The 16,674-nt window shown below is 39.6% G+C and overlaps 2 protein-coding genes across 5 annotated transcripts in view; one reads left to right on the top strand and one right to left on the bottom strand.

The window, feature by feature from the left end:
• Window positions 1-2,818, bottom strand: part of LOC115210695 (acyl-CoA dehydrogenase family member 11) — a 29,778-nt gene extending 26,960 nt beyond the window's left edge. Inside the window, exon 1 of the mRNA XM_029779376.2 lies at window positions 2,534-2,818. Within this exon, the coding sequence (XP_029635236.1) occupies window positions 2,534-2,785 (252 nt within the window). The 5' untranslated portion in view covers window positions 2,786-2,818. The remainder of the gene's footprint in view (window positions 1-2,533) is intronic.
• Window positions 2,757-16,674, top strand: part of LOC115210693 (pseudouridine-metabolizing bifunctional protein C1861.05) — a 71,462-nt gene continuing 57,544 nt past the window's right edge. Inside the window, exons 1-4 of one of the 4 annotated variants that reach the window (XM_029779375.2) lie at window positions 2,757-2,894; window positions 10,496-10,589; window positions 15,528-15,639; window positions 16,511-16,596. In XM_029779375.2, coding sequence (XP_029635235.1) covers window positions 10,517-10,589; window positions 15,528-15,639; window positions 16,511-16,596 — 271 coding nt within the window. In that variant the 5' untranslated portion in view covers window positions 2,757-2,894; window positions 10,496-10,516. Of the gene's footprint in view, window positions 2,932-9,621; window positions 9,641-9,777; window positions 9,797-10,495; window positions 10,590-15,527; window positions 15,640-16,510; window positions 16,597-16,674 lie in introns of those variants that run through there. The other 3 variants (XM_029779374.2, XM_036501796.1, XM_036501798.1) reach the window with 3 other exon arrangements.

Genomic DNA, 16,674 nt, shown 5'->3' with positions numbered 1-16,674 from the left:
TCACAGCATATCAAATTTCCATATTGAGCAGCAACTGTCCTTATCAGGTGATTTTGGTCCATATTTCAGCCAACTGTTGTTCTGGTGTATTTTTATGGCGTTTAGATTAATGGAAAATTCCAAGCAGTTTTGAACCAAATCATAGTTATAAATTGAGATGTATGGGGAAAATACAAGAAAGAGAGTTCCAGAGGACTCATAGATGACTTTTTGGCTAGCCGGTTGCTAAGATTCTCCAACTTTTGGTTAAAAGATTTCCTTGTCAAGCTTACAATCTCACACACCAGCTACTGGTATTCAACTTAATAGCTTTTTGTAAAAACCAACTGCAACATCAATCTGTAAATAAACATGTTAATAAAATCTAAATATATTGGCTGGTTTTATTTGGGAGCAGTATGCAGCCAGACTGAATAATCCAGTTCCCAGCATGCATCTACCACAAAACCATGTCAAAGATGGAACAAACCAAAAAAAATTGGTTCTGGCTGTCTCCCATAATTGCACCAGTGAACTGGCACAGGACCATCGTGCGTGGGCTGCCATGGTTCAAGATGCCTCAAGGTTGGTAGAAGAAGCCGACTCAACCCGCCCAGGGTGAATGTTGCCACAAGTACAAGTAAGTAAATTTCTGGTATTTCTAGGTTTTTCTGTAAGTTTGAAGGTACATAACCTCATGCACCTATGATAATAGGTACAAATGAGAATTCCTAGTCAGAGTACAAGAGCTGTAAGTTTCACATTAATTCACCATAAATATTCTCTTTTTCCTGTACTTTTGATGGTGCATTCACATCCGCTGGGCAGCTGACCTCTATAACAGTGCATGACTTATGTCCCGTGTCCCACAGAACAATATCAAGTCTGTTATGTTTGCACTGAATCGCTGTTTTTATTGGAGTGTGCTATCAATATTCCTTGTTTTTAATGCTGTTTTTATCCTCTAGTTTATGGGATATGTACCCATGAATTCCCTTTTGCTGGTACGATGCTTGCTTCTCCTCCAAGCTCCTGTTTAAGTATGCCAGTCTAGTCTTCTTTGGGTCACATGAGACAGTTGTATTCTTAGAGTATCTATACAGTATTTATTCGATGTTGTTGCTCTCACTTTTGAGTATGCATGGAATGAACTCATTTCTTTCTTTGCCGTTCAGCAAGTGTTGTCTGAGTGATACAATACAACATTCAAAGGCTGTTTGAACTGACCTTATGTCTCTACTGTCATCACTTTTGGACATTTCTGACTATTCCTTCTGACACATGGAGGTAAGGGTTGACAACAGGAACAGCATCCAGCTGTAAAAATCTGCTGCAAGTTCCATCTGACCCATGCAAACATAGAAAAATGGATGTTAAATTATGATGCTGATGATGGTGATGATGATGCATATGTGTGTATGTGTGTGTTGTTGTTGTTGTTGTTAAGCAACAAGACGGGTAAGGGTGATTAGGTGATGGTCTAGGGCTTTGGAGTAGGAGACCCCAGACCTTGGAGAAAAAAAGAAAAAAAACTTTAGTCGTCTTGTTGAAGTCGAGGGCTCTTCGTTGACGCCCGACACCACTGGGAGGTGGCCTTCGAAGTCACTGGAATGGAGATCTCCTGGTCCAAATTCTTGAACGGCTGGTGTTGCCAGTGGTGGCCAGTACTTTAGTTTTGATGTCCAGACTGCAGATCTTGTCAAGTGTCCAGTCCAATATCCCAAATGTTGGTACATGGTCAACAATCTTTCCTTGGTTGATTACCATGTATGAGCATTTATCTTGCCCCAAATCCATTCCTAAGTCTCGTGAGAATGCTGTGACTAATTCTAATTGTCTTTTGATGTTGTTCAGGTTACCAGAATAATGTGTGTGTATGTGTGTGTGTTTGTTTGTGCGTGTGTGAAAAACTGGAGCAAGTTGTTATCTTGCTGAGATACTAATTTAAGTTATCTTTCCTTCTATTTACTCACCTCCTTTAAGTAATCTAAGTGCATGTACACCAGACACGCATATCTTGATGCTCTCCCCTCATACGTTTATATATAAAAAGGAACCCCTACATATATAAACACGGAAGAAAACAATACAAATGCGTACGCTTACATTATCCACAGAGAAAACGACAAGTTTCACTGATACTAAAGAAATTACGAGAATACTGTTAAAATAGTGATTGTGACTATAGCCGTCAAGGAAACCAGATGCCCTTTCTGCCTGTGTCGTATAGGCGTTGGTTCAAACGATTTCATGTAAAATCCCCGAATCTACACAACGAAGGGATCGGAAAAAATAAAATTAACGTAAAACTAAGTATAAAAATTAATAATCGGCGTAACTTCGGTATAGGTACCGGAAGTACCGGATACATTTCAAGAAAGTGTTTTTTATATATATATATATATGGGGGGGGGGGTAGCGTTAGGGTTTGTGTCAGGGTTAGGGGTGGGAGAAAAGGGTTTCTGTGTTATCTTCAGAAATGTAAACAAAGCCACTTCCGGTACGTATACCGAAGGATCGCCTTAATAATCATAGTGTCGAAATAAATACCTACCGATGAAGGGACTTCTAGTTTTAAGAAAGACCGCAATAATGGGTCTTTCAGGTATTGATTAGACAGAATTGGCTGCTGTTGAAGAAAGTTTGTAGGTGGGTGCACTGTTGCATCTGTCGAACAGACTTGAAAATGCCCGTTGTTATTAATGAATGGGTTTGCTTTAAAACAGCTGAGAAGTTCTTTTGACCCTGTTTTCTGACATCTTTTGTTCAGTCTGTAAATAACATGGAAAGGAATCCTTTTAAACATTTTCAAACAGGATTATTTTTGAAACTTCAGCTTTAAACTAAGGAAAGATAACTTTAAAGAATCGCATACGAGGCTGATGTAGCATTATCTTGTTTGGAAACATTGTAATGTGAGTTTATCTGGTTTCTACTTTTTGACCCAGTGACGTAAGTAAATATTATTTAATAGTGATTATCAGTTAATATACTGCTATCAGTCAATACTTCAACTTTGACCGCAAACAATTTATGCACAGCATTCCGATATTAAACTAGATATTTCTGTTGTCACTTAGCAAGGTGCCCGCGTTAAGCAGGCCTTTAAGCAAAGAAATTTTTCTTCTGACCCTCTGTTCCTTTAAGCAGATATTTTATTTAGGACTACATTATTCAATATATTTGTCTTCTTTTAAAACTACATGGTGATATTTGAGAGTGACAGACGTATAGAGACAGAGAGCTTGGCTTCTATTTCTAGCAGGTTAAGTAGGGGTCGCCTATACGACACTTTCAAAGTTTAAATTTCTAAATCAAAAGCAACAAAAATAAAAAGGCCTTATTAATGTTGTTGTTTTGCTTCACTTTAGTAGACTTCTTCATCTCATTCGTCATCTGAAATATACTTCATTCCATTAAAATAATTTTACAATACTTCATCGTTCATGAGCAATAGCAACCAGCCAGGAACAGTCTTCGCTACATTTGCGGTACCTGCCAGAGGGAGTGTTTGTCCAGAATAGGACTACACAGCCACAGCAGGAAATGTATCAGGACATGAAATATAAAAGCCGGACTAGACTACTTCATGCGCAACTCCATTGTCTCCCGAGACAGAAAGGATGCCAACAACATTGACCCTTGCAACCACAAGTTCTACACTATTTCTTCGTGTTTATTCAGATCTTTCTCTTGCATCGGTTTCGACGATGATTATTCCGGTTATTCACTGAATTGTAGTGTACGTGTCTCTATGTTCCTCATATACTCGCAATTTAAACTACACTCAGGTAAAATAATCAGCGTAATGGGATAAGTAAAGTTTATCTACACAATTCCATCTACTCAAATTCACTCACAAGACTTGAGTAAACCAGAAGCTTTGGTAGAAGATAATTTATCAAAGATTTTATGCATAAGGATCAAACTTATAGCCTCATAATTGCAAGCGAACTTCGCTGTACTACTAACAATAAATATTATCTTTTTGATAAATATATCTGTGTGCAGACGAGCATGTGTGAGTATAAGTATGTAGGTATTTTTGAATGTAAGTATGTATGTGTGCGTACACATACATTTGCTACTAGGACTAGAGGAAGGGGCAGTACCCATGACCCTCTTAGACCAGTAAAACCGATGCCAACAATATCCCGCGTGAATCTTTGTAAGTCAACAACTTCAGGAAAGGCGTGTGGGGGGAGAGAATTCTTGAGTGTTGGCATTATGGGAAAGAAGGAATGGTAACAATTTGCGCTGTGACTGTGGTGTTGAGACAAGGGTGATGAGAGGAGAACAAATATGGTAATGCCTGAGTAAAGAAGTTATGAGCTTAGTCAGCTCCAAGGAGCAGAACCATTATAGTAGCGATAGAAAAGACACAGCGAGGAGATGTACCTGTGTGCCAGAAGCTGGAGTGTTTCTGTAAATGACTTTATGCCAATCAGACCGGTGGCCCTTTTACTGGTTGCAGTTCAGGATGTCTCTGTGCTGAATTGTAGCATTGCCTCAGTTGTGATGGCTTTACCCAGCTGTTAATAATTGTTAGGAGCTGAAGTATCTTCTGGCCCTTAAAAAAGGGTTTGTCATTGGGATATGATTTTTCGCTTTGTTAAGGACATTCTTATGCCAGGTGAGACCCAAGTGCAGTGATTGTGAAATTTGTAGTTGAGTGCTGCTTGTAGTTAATGGGGAATGTCTTGTGTAATGATGTTTGCCTGTCAGGAGTATCAGTTGTCCTTTATTGCTGTTGAAAGAAACAAGTGGCATACATCATCAATCATCGTCATCGTTTAACGTCCATTTTCCGTGCTAGCATGGGTTGGACGGTTCGACCGGGGTCTGGGAAGCCAGGAGGCTGCACCAGGCTCCAGTTTGATCTGGCAGTGTTTCTACAGCTGGATGCCCTTCCTAACGCCAACCACTCCGTGAGTGTAGTGGGTGCTTTTTACGTGCCTTTTATGTACTACTGGCATAGAAGCCAGTCAAGGCGGCACTGGCATTGGCCACGTTTGGATGGTGCTTTTTACGTGCCACCGGCACAGGTATCAACATCTACAATTTCCATTACTTTTGAGATCTCTGTTAATAGGGGCAGTGTGGGTTTGAGACATGGTATTTAAGTTGTGAGTGGGTGATATATGGTCGGCAGTGTTGGATTAACCATTAAGCAAATTAAGCATGTGCTCAGGACATCAAAGGAAGTGGGGTACTATAGAAATGGTAAATGGTTTATAGCACAAAAGAAATCCCTTTAAATTTGCCAAAATAATATTTGAGCTTACTTATGGATGGGGAAAGCTGCATAAAGAAGTGCAAGCTCTAATTGTTGAGGGTACCTGTGGAAGGGGTATACCTAGGAAGACATGGGACGAAGTGGTGAGAAAGGATCTTTGGATGCTGGGCCTCACTGAGGAAATGACAAGGGACCAGGCGATGTAGCAATTTGCTGTTCTTGATAGGACACATCAAGCTAAGTAATATTACTGTCTTCCATACATACATGTTTGTCCTTTCAGTTGCTGGTACCACTTAAAAAGCACCCTGCACACTCTGTTAAGCAGTTGGTGTTAGGAAGGGCATCCAGTTGTAGAAACCATGTCACAACACACAGGAGGTTGTATCAGGAGGTGCTTGATGCAGCAACAGTGAGAGCTGAAAGGATGCTGCTAATGCAAAATATTAGAGATGGTTGGTGCCTAAAGATGGAAGGTTTTGATAAAAGATTTGCATTGCAGGCACTCCAAAAGCTTTTCTGATATCGAAGGTGACAACATTGCTTTCACACATTTTCTGCAAGGCAAGCATCCACTGGTGGGTGCTGGAGAAAGAGTAGGTCAATACTGAAATGGTGGTCATTAAAGAGAGAGAGAGAGAGACAGACAGAGAGACAGAGAGAGAGACAGGCAGATAAATAGACAGATTCCATGTGCTGAAGAAAATCATTGTTAATGATTGTCTCCCTTGCCTTACGGATATTGCTTTCAGATTTTGGCATAAGGCCAGCAATTTGGGGAGGGGAGTAAGTCAATCACATCGACCTCAGTACTTAACTGGTACTTATGTTATCAACCCGAAGAGGATGAAAGGTGAAGTCGACCTCAGTGGAAATAGAACTCAGAATGTAAAGACTGACAAGCACTGCAAAGCATTTTGCCCAGCATGCTAACGATCCTGCCAACTGACCTTTTTTTACCTTGCAGGTATTAGAAGTGAGTGCAATTGGGCCATAGTTGGCGGGGTCGGAGAGGCTGCTTTCTTGTCCCTTGGAAATAGGACACACTACAGCATGTTTCCAAAAATCAAGATAGACCCATGTAAAAAGTGGGAGCTTGAAGAGTTTAGTGAGTATAGGGGCCTACCCTAGAGTGCAATATTTGAGGAAATTAGAAAGGAGATGGTGACCTTCTTGGTTTGATGTGACTGAAGGCACTTTTAGTATTTGGCGTGTGAGTATGCAAGGTGATGGAGCTGTAAGAGTGGAGGAGGGTAGAACTGGAGGAGATTTGCCAAGTGTGTATGGTGCACAGTTAGCTGTAAAGTGGAGTGCAAAAATGGAGACGTCTGCAAAGATACTGCTCATGTAACCAACCTTGTGAAGTGGAAGGGAAGAAGTTTTTGAAAAGTTAGTAGAAATTTTTTTGGTAGGAGATCAAAAGATCAGCTGCAAGTTTGAAAGTGAAATAACTTGAGGGCTGCATGATACAGGGAGTTGTCTTTCAAGGTTTGCATAGTGATCTTACTGATGTAACATGACTAGGCAAATATCACTCTGTTGGAGAAGATGGGAGTCAGTGAATTTCAACAGAACTTGATTTTTGCCTGAGTAGCTTCAGTACTTGAAGTATTGGGTTTTCATCATTAACAGGATTTGGAAGGATAGATTATGTTTTTAGGAGTTCACTTTTCTTGAGAAGGATGGTTCCTCTTGAGCACAGTGAATTGCAGGTCTTCTCAGTCCTTTATCATCTCCTTTGTGAGGTTCAGTGTCTTGAGATCAGCACAGAATTTTGTCAGTGAACAGGTTGCAGTTTCAGAGCGATGAAAATATTTTGACAAATTAAATTTAAATGTTGAAGTGAATCTAACAGCGTTTTGTGTGTTTTTAAATGACTTATAAACACCTACACTGCAACTGTTTTTGTTTCAGCACACAATCAAGTCACTTGCTATGCAAGTACATCTCTGTAAAGCTTATATATATATATATATCATTATCATCATCATCGTTTAACATCTATTTTCCATGCTAACATGGGTTGGATGGTTCAACTGGGGTCTGGGAAGCCAGGAGGCAGCACCAGGCTCCAGTCTGATCTGGCAGTGTTTCTACAGCTGGATGCCCTTCCTAACACCATGAGTGTAGTGGGTGCACAGATGCCAGGGGAGGCTGGCATCGGCCACGTTTGGATGGTGCTTTTTATGTGCCACCAGCACGGGTATCATAACTACAATTTCCATTTGAGTTTTATTTTGATGTTGATGTACTTGACTCAATAGGTCTCCTCAAGCACAGCAGGTCGCCCTACGATCCAAGGTAAGCACAGCAGGCCGTTCTGCGATCCAAGGTACTTTGGATGGGCATATATATATATATATATATATAAAATTAGAAATATTGCATTTCTAAATCTCTCAGAGAGACTTATACAGTAGCAACACAATAAAGTGATGGTTTATTGCCAACTTAATGTGGCAGTCCCAGGAAAAGGAAGAATGCTACTGTTATTTAGCCACAGGAAACATTGTTTCCAGCTGGCTATATGACACAAGTGTTCTGTGTCCTTAAGTTTTCAAACAGGGGAGATAAGCACCTCCACCCAGCAAAGCCAGCATCCAGAGAGATTTAGAAATGCAATATTTCTAATTTTGTAGATCAGTGAATTTATTTCAAAGGCGAATATGCATCAATAGCTAGCAAGCCAAGCTACTTCAGACTGATGAAGTGTAATGACTCTGAAACTAGTCTCTAGATGCTGGCTTTGCTGGGTGGAGGTATTTATCTCCCCTGTTTGAAAACTTGAGGACACAGAATGCTTGTGTCACATAGCCAACTGGAAACGATGTTTCCTGCAGCTAAATAGCAGTAGCATTCTTCCCTTTCCTTGGACTGCCACATTAAGTTGAAAACAAACCATCTCTTTATATATATTATATATACATATATATCCAACCATGCCAGCATGGAAAACAGACGTTAAACGATGATGATGATGATGATATATATATATCATCATCATCATCATCATCGTTTAACGTCTGTTTTCCATGCTGGCATGGTTGGATGGTTCGACCGGAGTCTGGGAAGCCAGGAGGCTGCACCAGGCTCCAGTCTGATCTGGCAGTGTTTCTATAGCTGGATGCCCTTCTTAACGCCAACCTCTCCGTGAGTGTACTGGGTGCTTTTTATGTGCCACCGGCACAGGGGCCAGTGGAGGCTGGCAACGGCCACGATCGGTTGGTGCATTTTATGTGCCACCGGCACAAAAGCCAGTCAAGGCAGCGCTGGCATAGGCCACGTTCGGATGGTGCTTTTTACTCGTGTCACCTGCACGAGTATCTTAACTACAGTTTCCAATTGATTTTCATGTTGATGTTGGTGTTGACGTACTTGACTCAATAGGTCTCCTCAAGAACAGCGGGTCACTCTACAATTCAAGGTTAGCACAGCAGGCCATCCTGCGAGCCATGAACTCACTTCATTTGTCATATCTTTATATATAAAAGTGAAGTTGTGTGTCTGTCTCCTACAATTTAGATTCCTAACTACTCCCACATTTTGCGGTGCAGTTTAACCAAAACCCGGGTATCTTATAGTCGTGATTCATATCGAGCCCTTCTGGGTATTAGCATGAGTCTACGATTTAAAAAAAAAATTACCATAATTTTTTTCCCATTTTAATGCATTTTTTCGCTATTATATAAGGGAAGTAACTTTCTAAAAATGTTTACGATGAGTCAACGACTTTTAAAAAAATTTACCATAATTTTTTTTCCATTTTTAATGCCGGGCGATACTGCTAGTATATATATATGTATATGTATATATATATCTTAGTTCAAACAAGAGTGACATTACCCACAGCCCTTTGCATCTTCTTTCAGATGGTGAAATAGATGTTCTTCTTCTGATGTTCACCTTTAAAGGTAACTAAGATAGAGTTGTAAACAGGTGAATAAGATTCAATCTTAGAACTCTTAAGACACTATAATTCTAAGTTCTGAGTTTGGTTATGATGTTTAAACTCGAAACTCAAATCCATTATCCAACAGCCATACTACTTATCTGATAATTAAGAAATAAGAAAAAAAGTAGCTCAGCATTCCTACTCATCCCACCACCCCAGGGAGATAATAAAACAGTAATGTTTGTATTAGCATCAAAGGTTGCTAATGACCCATATTTCTCTGTTTAATGATACAAACGAATCTTATAAACGTTTCAATTATTTTTTAAACCAGTGTTAGAAACCAAAAACCAAACAAACTATTGTCTTTCTAATCAGTGTATATAATCAGTGTACCACTTGTAATAAGGTGGGAAAAACAAAAGGCTTCACTTATATTAAGTACATACTGATTGACTTGATAAAGTGAAACTTTTGTCTAGATTATTTATCTAGTTTATTTATCTTATACTATCGCTGCCATCAGAACTACCGTAAGCATCCTTTATTGTGGTTTATATAGAAGACAGTGAAAATGTTTGAGACATGAGAGGCTATCCCTATCGCTCTACATTCCAACTTAAAATCCTTTGTGATTTACTTTAGTTTTCATTACTATAGGATTGATAAAATAAGTAGTAGTGATATAAGTAAGGAATCAAATCAATTGACAATGTTGCTCCCTTATAAATTTGTTTTGTTATTATTAAGTGTATCTTTGGAACATAAATTAATTTGTAATTTTTATGGAAGGTTTTAACTTACATCAGTTTTAAAACAGAAAGTTTGTTTCATAGAACCAGAGGCAATCTCAGACAGGTTGGTATCAAAGGGGTTGATGTTTTATATATTATACATACTATACTTACTACAAGTATGTGTGTGTGTGTGTGTGTATCATCACTATTGCCATCAAGGGATTAATAATGATTTCTTTGAAACAGACACAAAACCAATTTTTGGTTCGGATTGTTGTATAGTTGTTAGATTCAGTTCTATATATGGCAAATATTTATTTTAATAACCCGACAGAGATGAAAGGCAAAGTTTATTTAGCTGGATTTGAACTATAAACAAAGAGGGATAAAATTCAGTTCTGTAAGATATTTAGTTTGGTGCCTCAGTGTTTCTCCATATCTACTATTTTCATCCTCATCTTCTTTATATCTTACCAAATTCAATCTTTTCTTCTTTTGTGTCTTTCTCTATTTTCCCTTCTAATCTTCAGTAAAAATAATGCTTTTTACCTGATCACTTCGTTAGGTTACTTACTGTTACCTGTTTTCTTTCTTACCTTGCTGTTACCTATTCATTTTGCAACTTCACTTTTACCTGTTCTTGCTATTTAGAGCTTTCCAGTGTGGGTCACCATGTGGCAGGCCCTAGGGAGATTTTTAAGGAGGATTGACCTTTGTGAATTACCCAAGAGAAAACTTCATCAAGGTATTTGACAATTTAATTATTTTAGTATATTTTTATATTAAATCTTTTACTAGCAAAACAAGCATTTATATATATTTGTGTGTGTGTGTATATGTACACACATGCATATATATATGTGACCCTCCTTCTTCCCTTCTTTCCTGAGCGTCCAATAATACTTTATTTGTTCCACATCCTTGCATTGTTGTCTTTTTGTTTTCTTGTTTGGATTAACTTTATATATATATATATATATATATATATATATATATATATATATATATATATATATATATATATATATATATATGCATATATATATATATATATATATATAAAACAGATATTAAAGGATGATAATGATGATGTTGATGGCAATAGTGATGATACACACAAATATAATTGTAGTAAGTATGGTATATATGATATATAAAACATCAACCCCTTTGATACCAACCTGTCTGAGATTGCCTCTGGTTATATGAAACAAAACTTTCTGTTTTAAAACTGATGTAAGTTAAAACCTTCGATAAAAATTACAAATTAATTCATCTTTTAAATATACTCTTAATGGTAACAAAATTATTTTAGGAAATTCCTCATTATTTTCATAATTGACTGAGACTTGTGTAATTCAACAGAGATTTTGGCAACAAAAGGGTTAGCATAATATATAGGAGTTCACGATATACATTATACGTTGTATATAATATACATTATATATTGTAAGTGTACCAACATAATCATGAAATGTGGAGCACTGTCACTAGTATACTATTGGGTTTTCTGGAAAGTTCATGCTGATTTTTAATCAACCAAATATGAACCATTTTGTTCCACAATGCGTCTCCATCTTTCCTTTAACTTGAAAATACCCTCTTCCCAGAATTGAGGTGGTTTCATGGCAAAGAATTCATCAAGGTATCTTTTTACGTCATCCAGAGAATTGAAATTTTTACCATTAAGACTATTCTGCAGAGACCTGAATAGTTGGAAATCCGTAGGAGCAATATCTGGTGAATATGAAGGGTGGGGTAACACATCCCAGCTGAGGTGCAGCAATTTTTGTCTGGTTCCCAAAGCATCAAGCACTGAAAATGAACTTTCTTATCTTCCATTTTTAAAGGGTTACAGAATTAACACAGGTTATAGGAACATAAACCTTCTTCCACAGAAAGATAACTTAAACTGTGCTCTAAATGGAGGTGTAGTCAAATCCTATTTTGTAGACTCAACCATGTTCTAAAATAAGTCGAAAGGTAAGCTACTATAAATTGGCATGAACTTTCTGGACAACCTGATACTTTGATAAAGAGAAGACATCAATATATTAAAGTAGTGTAGATTAGTCCTTCCTTCTTTGAGTCTTCAACTCCTGATAGAATCATAGGAGTACCATTACAGTGTGTTTTGGGCATCCATCTCCAGATCTGGTTGTTGATTTCTTCCTGTGACAATGAGACAAGAAGCAATCTAGTACTGAGTCAGTACTTTGTTTATCAACTGCAAAAGAATGGAAAAAACAAAGTTGACCTCAGCAGGATTTGAGCTCAGAACAGAGAGAGAGAGAGAGCCAGAGCATCTGTAACCACTCTGCCATATGTTTGATTGTGAATTAGCAGAGTGCTGTAACCATTCTGCTATTTCGCAATCACCCATATATTACTCTAGTATAGCCATCAGTGTACTAATGTATTGTAGAATAGTCACCATCATCATCATCATCATCATCGTTTAACGTCCGTTTTCCACGCTAGCACGGGTTGGACGGTTCGACCGGAGTCTGGGAAGCCAGGGGCTGCTCCAGGCTCCAGTCTGATCTGGCAGAGTTTCTACGGCTGGATGCCCTTCCTAACACCAGCCACTCCGCGAGTGTAGTGGGTGCTTTTTACGTGCCACCTGCACAGGTGCCAGGGGGGGTCCGGCATCAGTCAAGATGGGTTGGAGCTTTTAACGTGCCAGCGGCACAGAAGCCAGCCGAGGCGGCGATGGCAATGTTCGGATGGTCTTTTTATGTGCCACCAGCACAGGAGCCAGTCGGGGCGGCGCTGGCATCGGCCGTGTATTAATGCTATGTAGAACAGTCATCAGTCTACTAGCATAATATGATAGTCTCCACTGTACTAGAATAATGTAGGATATTATGAGAGTAGAGCTAATCCTTTTGTTAGTCACACAGATCAGTGGTGCAGGTAAATGTCAATGGCAGTAAATAGTTACGCAGGATGGAATCTGTATGTTGCAGGTAGCTTTACCCACAGGAAGAATTGAACTCAGTACTGATAGGTACAAATGTGGCTGTGTGGTTGAGAAGTTTGCTTTCTGACCACATGGTTTTGGGTTCAGTCCCATTGTGTAGCACCTTGACAATGTTTTCTACTGTAGTCTCAGAGTCAACCAAAGCCTTCATCATCATCATCATCATCGTTTAATGTCTGCTTTCCATGCTAGCACGGGTTGGACGATTTGACTGAGGACTGGCGAACCAGATGGCTGCGCCAGTCTTGATCTGGCAGAGTTTCTTCAGCTAGATGCCCTTCCTAACGCCAACCACTCTGAGAGTGTAGTGGGTGCTTTTATGTGCCACCGTCACAATGGCCAGTCAGGCGGTACTGGCAACGACCTTGCTCGAATCTTTTACACATGCCACCGCCACAGGTGCCTGGAGTGGATATTTGGTAGACAAAAGCTGAAAGAGCCTGTTGTGTGTGTGTGTGTGTGAGAGAGAGAGAGAGAGAGAGGGAGAGAGAGTTTGTCACTGTGTCTCTTTGCCTTGACATCATGTGATAGTTGTAAATGAGTGTCAGTCATACAAGCAATGCCATCCATTTCCAATATTTTGCAAAAATGTCTGGTCACAAAGAAATATTACCTTGCTTTGAGAACAGGTAAGAGTTGTCAACATGAAGGGTCTCTGGCAGTAGAAAATCCATCTCAATACAATCCATTTCAATACACTCCATCCAACCAAAGTAAGCATGAGATAGTGGACATTAAAATTATGCTGATACTGACTATTATAAGCAAGTAACGTATCCCCCTACACAACTGCTGCTACTGCTTACAACACTAAGTTGTACTATTCTGTGATATTTGATTAGGTTCAGAAATTCGCTATACTTCTCTGTAGACAGAGTAGTTAATTTAATTACATATTAAATCTAATTGTAATTAAGTACTTAAAAATAATAAATAAATATGCCCTTTTAAAGCCTAGCCAGGCTCATGGGCCTAGTTTCCCGGTTACCATGGTGTATGTGTTCCCCAGCGGGATGGGACGCCAGTCCATTGCAGCGTTTCTCATTTTTGCCAGCTGAGTGAACTGAATCGGCGTGAAATTAAGTGTTTTGCTCAAGAACACAACGCGTTGCCCGGTCCAGAAATCGAAACCACAATCTTACGATCATGATTCTGACACCCTAACCACTAAGCCATGCGCCTCCAATTAAGTACTTAGATTCAGGTGGTATTTATTTATAATAGTGGATTGTATTGTATTGCCCTTATTCAGTCCACTACAAGACGAAGGCCTCAGCATATTCTCTCCACCTACAATAGTCTGATGTGGAGGCCGTGACTTTGACCTTGGGATTATATTGATTTGATGAACCTACTCTGCCACACTTGGCAGAAGGGTGCTGTTTTTTTTTATACTCTTACCCAGGAGTAGTTAAGTTGATTACATCAACCCCATTGCCCAACCAGTACTCATTTTATTGACTCTGGAGGGATGAAAGGCAAAGTTGACCGTGGCAAAATTTGAACTCAGAACGTAAGGATGGATGAAATACCACCAAGCATTTCGCCTAGTGTGCTGATGATTCTGCCTGCTTGCCACTTGACAGACTGTTTCACCCTATACAGTGGTAATTTTCATATATCATTCTGTGGCATTTTCTGTCCACCCCAAGATCTAGTCCATGTTGTGGCATGGTGGCTTGTGTGTCACAATAACCTTCAGAGCTATGCCAGCAGAGTGCAAGCTTCTGGTGGGGGCTTCCATGCTGGACAGATCAAAGGATAGAGGCCAAACTAATATGGACTACCTTTTCCCAGAGTTAAAAATTGGTTTTGCATTGGGCCAATACCCCTTACTTACAAAAACGCAGAGTTACAGAAGCATAAATGACAATTTAAAACCAAGACCTGGGAGAGGAAGGCCATACCTCTAGGTAACATACAATGCAGTGCAACGAAATCCAAAAGGCAGCTGCAAAGAAAAGCAGGGTCCAGTTGGAGAGAGACAGAAAAGACAGCCCAAAGTTGGGAACAGACAAGACAAGTCATAAATAACCTATGCTCCATAGGGAGCAAAGGGTTTAATCAATCCTACTACACACTCAGTGTTAGGGGTGTCATTCCATCTTTTTCCTCAGTGTGAAACTAATACACCTTGCTTGCTGTTCCCTCACCTCTCACTCTCTTCTCTTTTTTGTACAATTTTGAGCCATATATAGCATATCGTGGAGGTGCAATGGCCCAGTGGTTAGGGCAGCAGACTCATGGTTGTAGGATCACAGTTTTGATTCCCAGACCGTGCGTTGTGAGTGTTTATTAAGCGAAAACACCTGAAGCTCCATGAGGCTCTGGCAGGGGTCGGTGGCGATCCCTGCTGTACTCTTTCGCCACAACTTTCTCTCACTCTTTCTTCTGTTGGCCTGCTCGCTTAGCCAGCTGGATGGCATCATTTGAAAGCTAAAACAATGTGAAGCGCATTGTGACCAGCGATGTGTAGCAACATCTGATAGCCTGGTCGGTCACGGTGGTCATGGTGATATAGCACATCACATTAGTATGATTACATGATTTATTAATAATGTAACATTGAAAAATTTCCCATTCATGTCTATGTAAAGAATGATGGTTTTCATATCAACTGTGACAGATAATTAAACCAGCGTAGCTCACAAATTATTTTATGTATTATCAAGCTAATCAAATATTTGCTTCTGGTTACAGGACTCCTGGAGGTTAACCCTGAGGTTTCTGAAGCCTTACATCATGGCCAACCAGTTGTTGCTCTGGAGAGTACCATAATTAGTCATGGAATGCCATATCCACATAACCTCAGGTAATCACAATAACGAACTTTGATTCATCATCATCATCATCGTTTAACATCCACTTTCCAAGCTAGCATGGGTTGGACGATTTGACTGAGGACTGGCGAACCAGATGGCTGCACCAGGCCCCAGTCTGATCTGGCAGAGTTTATACAGCTGGATGCCCTTCCTAATGCCAACCACTCCAAGAGTGTAGTGGATGCTTTTGAAGTGCCACCAGCTCGAGGGCCAGTCTGGCAGTACTGGCAACGGCCATGCTCGAAAATGGTGTTTTTTATGTGCCACCTGCACAGGAGTCAGTCCAGCGGCACTGGCAATGACCTCGCTCGAATGTTTTGTTCACGTGTCACCAGCACAAGTACCAGTGAGGCGACACTGACAACGATCACGCTCAAATGGTGCTCTTTACGTGCCAGACAGCTGCTCTGGCAGTGATCCCATAGGTACCAGTCGTACTTTATTTATTTGATGCAAATATTTGTGCCGTTGTTAGTATCTTTGATGTTTCTCAGATTTTTATTTTATTTCATTGAATCAAGATGTGAGAGGGTATGTTTCTGCACTTGGCATTGGAAAAGAATATCTAACCTGTTTTGTGCAAAATGACTGCCAAATTATTTTGTTGAACACAGTTAAGATAACAGAGGTAAATATTTGTTGCAGGTATCGTCATGTGATAAGAAGCTTGTTTCCCAACCACATGGTCCAGGTTCAGTCCCACTGTGTTGCACCTTGGGCAAGTGTCTTCTACTGTAGTCTCAAAACCACATTATTGGGATGCAAACTTCTTAACCACATAACCATGCTTGTATACGTAAAAAGAAAATGATGTCTGCATTGCTGCAAGAAAATAATGCAAAATATTTTGTCTAATTTTAGGACTGCCAAAAAAGTTGAAGAAATTGTCCGAAACAACCAATGTATTCCTGCAACAGTAGCCATTCTAAATGGTAAAATCTGTGTTGGTAAGTGCTTTAATGGTATGTTGTGAGAAAGTTGTAATCAACATAAAAAACTCCAGTATTTATGAATAAAGATGCATT

The sequence above is a fragment of the Octopus sinensis genome, linkage group LG4 (genome assembly GCF_006345805.1).
Source record: "Octopus sinensis linkage group LG4, ASM634580v1, whole genome shotgun sequence".
Lineage (NCBI taxonomy): Eukaryota > Metazoa > Mollusca > Cephalopoda > Octopoda > Octopodidae > Octopus > Octopus sinensis.
This window is presented reverse-complemented; position numbering and strand designations above follow the sequence as displayed.